This window comes from Plectropomus leopardus, chromosome 7 (assembly GCF_026936395.1).
Source record: "Plectropomus leopardus strain MGB_pleo_1.0 chromosome 7, ASM2693639v1, whole genome shotgun sequence".
NCBI classification, from domain to species: Eukaryota; Metazoa; Chordata; class Actinopteri; order Perciformes; family Serranidae; genus Plectropomus; species Plectropomus leopardus.
The window spans coordinates 27,764,314-27,773,242 of record NC_142182.1 but is presented as its reverse complement, the minus strand read 5'-3'; the positions used below and the strand labels follow the sequence as shown (position 1 = coordinate 27,773,242).

Genomic DNA, 8,929 nt, shown 5'->3' with positions numbered 1-8,929 from the left:
TTTCCTGTGAATCCCCTGACGGAACATTTTTTTTTTTTTTTAAATCTGTATGCATGTACTCCTGCTTATATTTTTAAAATGTATTTACTTATGGTATGCACATATTAATTTTCTCAATAAAAAGAGAAGGGGAGGTAGTTTACATGAATCTCTGTGTGGTAGCCTGTACGTTCTGTTTATTGTCCACCAGAGGTCACTGTCACACTACAAGCATGAAGGCAAGAACAACATCTCTGTCTGTCTTTTTGTTTCTCCTGAGTGTTTCTGTGATAGTTTCAAGCAAAATAAATAAATGAATAAATCAAAAATAAATAACAAAAAAATGAAAGCAGAACAAAACACACTACAGAGTGAACAAACGGGGCTTTTGACAGCATCCAGAGGGCTCACGCAGCACAGCGCCGTTTATCCTGTCACTGCTTGTATTTCCGCATTGAAGGTGGAGACTTGAGAGTGGGACAGGCCTGCTGTGTTACGTTTAGGGAAGTTGCTCAACAACGGAAAGACACATTTTACTCCACTATGAGCTAAATGACTGCTTGCTAATGTTCTTCTTTAACGGGTGCACCCAATGGCGGATAATTTACACACGTCCTGTTAGCTGCTACGCCATGTCATTATAACGGTCAGTTAAAACATAACCTCTGGTTGTGTCGTAGAAAGAGAAACACGTAGATTTAGTTTAGTCGTACAATGAATAATTCGGTAACTTCCGCTACTTACATCCGCCACCTTAGTTACAGTTTACTTCGCAAGTTGTCCGACTTTCTGGACCCTCAAGACAGGTGGAGGGATGTTATTGTCTCCATACGGAAGCCGGGAGGGGGGCTCAGGTACTCGCAGCAGCATGTCAGGTGGGTGGTATGCGGACACGCTCCTGTATGTACCGTTTTAATTTAGGTCGAGAATACTAATATGTATTTATCCACCTGTCTATCAACTGTGTGTGACTCAGGAGGTTTGAAGGGCTTGTTGCACAGGGTAAAAGTCCCACAGTGGAGCTGCTGGCTGACTGGGGGACCACCAACAGCACAGTGGGGGAACTGGTGGACATTTTGAAGAGTCACAAGTTACTGGCTGCTGCCAGTCTCCTGCTGCCTGGTATGACTGAAAAATACCTTTAACCCTATATACAGTCAATGGACACAATAACACCCACATCATCCTCATTTAAACAGTTTTACAATGTCCCATTTTTATATATTTTTTCATGTTGGTCAGAAAATTAGATACATTTGTCTGGTATGTTGAGCAAGAGAGCACAGTAACTCATTGAGCGTTTATGAAATATAAGGTTGAGTTTGATCAAATTTATTTTGTCATGTACAAAAAAAGATTAATGTCATACAAAGGAAAGAGAAGCTTAGTTCATACCAGATTTTAACATTTCACATCTGTGGTCTACTGGGAAGTAGACACATTCGCTGTTGTAGGCTTATATGTGCAGGCCAGGGTTAGGTACTAGCAGATTTCATTTAATTGGGATTATGTAATAGAATTTCAAAAAAATGAGAAATTATTATACATTTACATATACCATTACTATTACCCTTTTTATTGTAACTAATGTTCTATGGAGTCATGAATCATGCATATGATAGATAAGGTTTCTTTTACAATTGTCCTACTTTGTTGCTATTTTATGTCATTTATTTATTCAGAAGGTGTGATATTTCCGATGCTTGATTTTGGCTTAATCCTAAAGTAATCAGATTAGATTGATTTGTTTTTATAATTCAACGGATTGTATTACCCACCAACGAATTACAAAAATGTCATTGAATTTGTGTTCAATAATTTCAAATTATTCTGACCCATCCCTGAATATGGACCACACTACTTTAAAACTCGAGTGATCCCTGGGAAATGAGATGCAAAACTACAACAGCATGGGGTACTTAATACCAAATGGATTTGTCAAACTTTACTGGTACTAATTTTTGTAGCTTTAATAACTGACCGCAGAAAAACAGTGAAAAATTCTCAGATGCAGAACATCAACATTTACCAAAGGGAACAGACTTATTTTTGTGTCATGAAATTATCTGTTTTATATAGGACTATGATGGCATACGATGATACCACACAGAAAAAAAAAGACTTGCAGTAGTTGACAGTCAAGATTAAAACAAAAATCAAGTAATTTCCATACAACCCAAAAGAGGGAAAAATAAACTACTGCACATGTACACAGAAATCTACTGCATGCTTCCTATGAAACACATTATTTCTTTGTGTCTGTGCATTACAATCTGATAATGCACAAATGTCAAACTCAGAATCATATCATTATATTATAAAATAACTTAACTAGATATTTTTTCTTTGTTCCACTCACAGATGAAGAAGCTGTCTTACCAGAACCACAGCATGTCTCTGCAGCTGTTGAGACAAACAGCGCCCTTCCCACTAGACTACTGGAAGAGATGGAAACACGGCCGCCACCTGACAGTCCTGAGCTACAGCCACAGATTCTACTGGAGAGCAGTGAAACAAGCTACACAGGTGGTTTCACTTTCTTTTTCTTTTTTTTTTAAACTGAGTTAAACCACATTTTAATACGATTTTTTTATGAGTTCAGTTAATGCAGTAACCTGTAGAGAAGGAAGTATACTATGACTTTTATCATGCATATAGTCCTTTGTATTGATCTGTGTTAGAGAGGAAATTGTAAATCATAAGGCAATAAACAAAATGTTATTTTGAGCTGAAAACCTTAACTTTTGTTTTGATAACCTAATGTGCATGTTTGGACTACTACCGAAATATAAATAGTAGCTGTAAAAGAAATATAAAGAAGTTAAAAAAAATACAGTATTTCCCTCTGAATTGTTGTGAAGTAGAGCTATAAAGCAGAATAAACTGGAAATAATCAGAAGTACTCATAGATTTTAACTGTAAATGTATATTGTTAATGTAGACATTTCACCAGTATGAAGTACCTGGCATCTTGATCTCTGCTGAAGGAAAAAGGAAATAATGCTGCCTCTATGAAATGTTGTGATTTTACAAAATTGACCAGCAGATGGCAGCAAATGGGCCTTGACCACTCAAGTAAATATGATTTTTCTGTGTGACCCTCACTAGGTTTCTCCAGTTTCTTGTACAATGAGCTCATGAGGATAACAGGCAACTTCGATGACCGTCCCATATCAGACGGCGGCAGCAGAATCGGAGAGGGAGGCTTTGGCACTGTGTACAGAGGTCTCCTCAATGACAAAGCTGTTGCAGTGAAAAAGCTCACTCCTGTAAGTGAACACATTTTCATGCCAAGTCACATACTTTTGCAGACAAATCACAACGCGAAATATTGTCTCATTTAGATGGATGATGTCTCCCTGGACGAGCTGCAAGTTCAGTTCAACCAAGAGATCCAAACTCTGCAAGCGTATGTTCAGTCTTTTTTCTATGTCCTTCTTCATCGGGTTGGTTTTGAGTGACTCACAGGCATCTCATAATCTGCATGTATTATTAGCTAGAGTAGACAAGCTGTTTCTGAAGCAGACATCTTAATCAAAGTAATGGAACTTGAGAGAGCGAAAGCATTAAAGATGCAGTATGGATTTCTGGGGAAGGATTGATTGATATTCCCAGCTCGTCAAACATTGACGCTTTGGGATGGTAGTTGGACCGAACCACCAATTCAAAGCACGAATAATTATTAATGGGAATGAGAACGGTCATTATTTGATAACCTGCTAATGGGATTCAACAGTCGACCATCTTTGTCCAGAATTACATACTGCACCTTTAAACGTGTTTTTGGAAAAACTGCCTGTAGTAACCTGGGGATCAACAGATACCTTCAGATTTAATAGTTACTTTCACTCAGTAATTGTAATCTCTGATTGGAGGATGAATGTATTTGGTTGATACAGATCTGGGTCAAACCATCAACGTAAATACTTCATTGTAACTTCTTTTTGTGCATTGATGGGGTTTGTTTCTGTCAGCAAGCAAGCAAACAAGGGTATTCCCCAGCATGTCAAAGAATTTCTTTAAGCCCAACATAGATTGATCTATTTGCAAATACAGGTCTGGTTTGATTTGACTTTTTGTTCCGCAGGTTGAAACATGAGAACCTGGTTGACATGGTTGGATTTTCCTGTGATGGACAGCACCCATGTTTGGTGTATGCCCTAATGGCCAATGGTTCTTTGCTTGATCGACTAGCTTGCTTGGTAAGCACCAACTATACTAAGGGGAAAAATGACTTAAGTATCAATAATAATAATAATAATAATAATAATGAATAAACAAATAAATTAAATAAATAGATAGATACAAGAAAAAATAAATGCAATATATAAAAATAGTGAAGCTGATATTGGATATTAATAAATATTTAACATGTATGTCTACATTGATGTACAATTACATTTCTACATCTCAGTTTTTATTTAAGAATACATTTATCTTTTTTGATATATATTTATTCATGTTTATTTTGTTACTGTTATTTATTTGATAATATTTAAGTCATTTTTCATCCTCCATACATATACACATCAACAGGTAGAGACAAAATGTTTTGCCACTGTTAGCTGCTGTAGATAACGTTTGCTGCAATGCGGTAGCACAAAATGGATTGGTTTTAAAACTGAAAAGTGATTTGGGAGACAACCCTGCGGCAGTAAAAGCTTAAAAACATGTGGTTTAAAAATGTGACTCTGAATGCATTAAAGTGAGATTCATGATAGTGTGTTAAATGTGGTGAAATCCTGTCAAATGAGGCACCAGAGCCTTCAAAGCTCCGGAGAAACTAAAACACAAAGCGCACGGATGAATATTTCTGAAGAGAAAGGCACAGACTCAGGCACAACAGAAAGTTATCACAACATTAACAGCTGACAGTGGCATAACACATGTTTATTCTGAGTCTATTAATTCTCCTTTTTTGTCATGTGTTTGTTTTTTCTTTATCATTTATTTGGGAAGGTGGTCATTGGCATTTTTTAACAATCAAAAGTGGGCCTTAATCTGTACAAGGTTGTGCTTTTACACAGATAATGTGATGAATGCTTTTTGTCCTTTCAGGGGGGAAGCCCCCCACTCTCTTGGCGACAGAGATGCTTGATAGCTGAGGGGACAGCAAAAGGTTTGGAATATCTGCACAGCAACCATCATGTCCACAGAGATGTTAAAAGGTACATAAAGAGCTGTCTTTCCTCATTATCAATGCCCTCAGAGTTATCTTTTTTTAAATAGGTTGTTCAACTTCTGAGGAAATACACTTGTTCATGTTTTTGCAGAGAGTTAGATGCGTTGACTAATAGCTCTTTTAGACCCCATTCTCACAGAATTAGTACTACCAGAGGACCTCTACTTGTGGAGGTCATCTCCAGTCTTAATCCTGTCCTATCTGTAATGTTTTAAGTTCAAATTCCAAATTACTTTGCATAACTCTTTGGTCGTGTGATATTAGTAGTCCTGTGTGAATCTGCATCTAGTTGATTAAGGGCCGTACTTAGATTTTTTTTCTTTATTTGCTTGTTGATGCCTCTCCCAATCAAAAATTACGGCGGCTGCGTTGACAATTATAAATGAAAGTCTGGCAAGCAATCAGGATGCAGGAGGTGCATGTTGCTACATAGCCTGGAGACACATTCACAGAAAAAGCAAGCTTAAATTTATTAGAAGAATAAAAAAAAAGATGGTGAGATGGATAGATAACCACTAACAGTGCTGTGTAGGGTTTCTGTGTTGCCTAGAGTGGAATTACAAATGCCTGTGCACATCTTGTGCTTGGGATATCGTCCCAAGCACAAGATGTAAACAAATAAGACCAAACATGATTTTTTTTCTATTAGAATGACACGGAATATAAAGGAAAAGATTTCCCCTTCAAATATGAGGTGAGCTTAGTAGTTTGCCTAATATTAATCAGCAGACCAGTGGATGTGGCGACATTTTGATCGTCAGTAAATTCTAGTAAAATACAAACTCTGCTTATTCCTTGTAAAACACACAAAACACAGACAGGTTATAGTAGTCCGATGTGAATTTACACTCAGTCTTCATGAGATGTACTTGATGAATAACAGTGCCCACTTCTCTTGTCTGTTGTTAGTGCAAATATCCTGTTGGATGAAAATTTTGTGACAAAGATCTCAGACTTTGGGCTGACAAGAGCATCGGCCAAGCGGACGTCTACAACCATGATGACGGAGAGGGTTGTGGGTACCCGTGCATACATGGCACCTGAGGCGCTGAGGGGAGAGATCACACCAAAATCGGATGTTTTCAGCTTTGGAGTGGTAGGCACGCACACACAGATGGGGATTTTATGTCAGGAAAGGAGAAACCGTTATGTAAAATATAAAACGCTACTCAGCAGTTGACTCGAGTGCACAGTTCTCCCACTCTCTCTGTACTGACACGTACATAATTGCAGGGCATAAACATTACAGTATACATTTCTTCCCATTTGTAAAAATAGAGCACTGTTTTATGTATCATCTGTCATTATTTCCTACTAAAAATACAGCATCAGTTAAGGGCCACAGCTGTACTGTATTAGTGGCTTCAAATGTCAAACATATTATCCTTTGTATGACATCAGTTGATTGATTTATTGGATCAGCAGTGTGTGAAACCGCCTGACCTTCCATATAGTGCAGTATATGCAGTTTATATTTCTTATTGGGACAGCTGTGGAAACACTACAGTGTCTGTAAAGCTACCTGGCACACGGAGGAGTAATAAAGGTTTTCTGTCGTCCAGAGCCATGTGATTAACCCCATCTCTCTGCCATCTACAGGTGTTGTTAGAAATATTGTCTGGACTCCGGCCAGCTGATGACAACCGCGAGCCTCAGTTCTTGGTGAGCAGCACAAAAGATGCTTTCACTGTCTATCCATCAGGCTACAGTTTACGATTACAGCTCATTAAAGACTTTGCATTTAATTAGTAAGGGCCTGTTATCCGCTAGAAGTCATTAAAGAAAGGAGAAGAAAAGATTTGAACCAGTTTTATCTGTGCTGATCATGTTCTGCAACTTCAACTGCTGTTAAAATACAGCATGATAAAGTCAGTAATACAAATATGACAACTAAGCAATATTTTCCTCAAATCATCACTGTCTTCAGTCACCTGTACTGTGATTTTTACCCCCGCTCAATCTCCCAGATGGAGGTGAGGTATGACATAGATGATGAAGACGAGGAGCTGACTCTTGAGGACTTCCTGGACAAAAAGATGACAGACTGGGAGCTGAGTCAGGTGGAGAGCATCTACTCTTTGGCCTGTAACTGCCTCCATGACAGGAAGAACAGACGACCGGTCATCAAGCAGGTACAGTTTAAGCCATTGTGGTTTTGCTTTTGCATTACTCTCTGTGAGTCACCTTGAGCTGAATTATGACCTCCGGGAGCACTTATACATCAGGTGAAGGAAGTCCTTACAAATCCCAAGAACCAACCAAAACCATAATTGGATTCTGTGTTCCAATATTAATATTTTTTTGACTTCCCCAGCCTTTCTGTGGCTATCAGCCCCATGCTAGCAGTTATATTGCAATGGCTGGTAATATTTTCACCTCCTGAGTCTGTGTGTGTGTCATCATGCCTAAATGTAGTCCTGGTGACACCAATAGTATTGAAACTACCACAGAAGCTTTTTTGAGTATTTTAGTATGATAGCTGATATATCTGTCTGTCTGTGGACAGATTTTGTCACAACTGTGCAAGAGGCAGTCACAAGATCACAATTAAGGCTGAGTTTGAAGATTGGTGTGGTCTAAGCAAGAAGACGGGAAGTAGGGAAGGGACCATTGCCTCTTCACTTTACGACCCTGCCCTGCATACATTTTAAGATGCAGACAGCTGTTTCATGGCTGGAAAGATCCCACTTATGTGGGTATGTATAGCAAATCTACAGCTGATAGATTTGCTATACATGTATGTATACATGTTCGCATGACTGTGTTTGATGGATCAATGTGAAATAAACTACAGTGACCTTGTTCATCGCGTAATATAAGAAAATGTAACCCAGAGTAACAATGTGGTTCATCCGTCTTAATCGTTTTTGGAAAACAATGGAGGAATAATCCAGATCAGGCTTTGGATACACAGAGTAAACCTGTTAGTGGGCTCAACATCTTTTCATGGGAGATGTTGATGAAAAATAGAACATCATCAGATTTAAGGGACTAAGCAACTGTATTTTTGAAGAAATACATACAGCTGCAGTCCTCCAGTCTCTTCAATAAGCGACAGAGCAAAAAATATTTTTTTCCATTGAATATCTCGCTATTGCTACCATTTAGCCTTAATTAAGCGAAGGTATATTGTTAAGTAGGCTTCACTGACCGAGGTCAGGACACAAAGAATCCGAAAACTCTGATTTGAATCCAACTGTGAAGAATTGGAGGAAGACAAATTTTCTCAGATTTGAATTGTTCCTGGATCTGATGGAAAGTTTTAGTCTTTATGTGAAAATGCCAATAAGCAAAAGTTAATGTCATTTTCTCTTTAGACCGTGTATTATAGTTATTGACATTAATATCTGTTTTAATAGGTCCTGCTGGAGCTCAAAGGAGTTGTCAAAAGTATTTCACTGGCTGTTGAGGCACAGGAGTGAAATGTAGCATCCCGGGAAGGACACAAGATGTCGACACTTCCTCCAGCGACGGTGCACACACTGACAAATGCATACCCTTCTCAAGTTTTACAGAAATTAATGTTACTTGTTGGCTGTGTCTGGCATAAAAAGTATATTTTTGTATTACATTTTTCCTGTAATGATAAACTGCAAATGTTTTTAATGGCATTGTAAAATATTCTTTATGTATAATTTTCAGATCCTGAAAAAATGCTATAGCTTATTTTTTCTACAGCATTCTGTGATATTTGAAAGCAATAGTTTTGGCCACAGTGTTTTTATCATGTTTTTTATTGTGAAGGAATAAAATGAATAAAAGAGAAAG

The 8,929-nt window shown here is 38.0% G+C and overlaps 1 protein-coding gene across 1 annotated transcript; it reads left to right on the top strand.

The window, feature by feature from the left end:
* Positions 1-461: 461 nt before the first annotated feature.
* irak4 (interleukin-1 receptor-associated kinase 4) lies at positions 462-8,928 on the top strand. Its single transcript, XM_042495611.2, has 11 exons — positions 462-854; positions 956-1,101; positions 2,341-2,505; positions 3,088-3,248; positions 3,324-3,388; positions 4,067-4,181; positions 5,038-5,147; positions 6,071-6,257; positions 6,761-6,823; positions 7,129-7,293; positions 8,521-8,928. The coding sequence occupies exons 1-11, from the start codon at positions 694-696 to the stop codon at positions 8,581-8,583; spliced, it is 1,401 nt and encodes a 466-aa protein (XP_042351545.1). The 5' UTR covers positions 462-693; the 3' UTR covers positions 8,584-8,928.
* Position 8,929: the final 1 nt, after the last annotated feature.

Coding starts and splice junctions, on each gene's coding strand:
- irak4 (XM_042495611.2), top strand. CDS start 694: ATGAATAATTCGGTAACTTCCGCTACTTACATCCGCCACCTTAGTTAC. Junction 3,249..3,323: donor CAGTGAAAAAGCTCACTCCT/GTAAGTGAACAC, acceptor TGTCTCATTTAG/ATGGATGATGTCTCCCTGGA. Junction 5,148..6,070: donor GTCCACAGAGATGTTAAAAG/GTACATAAAGAG, acceptor GTCTGTTGTTAG/TGCAAATATCCTGTTGGATG.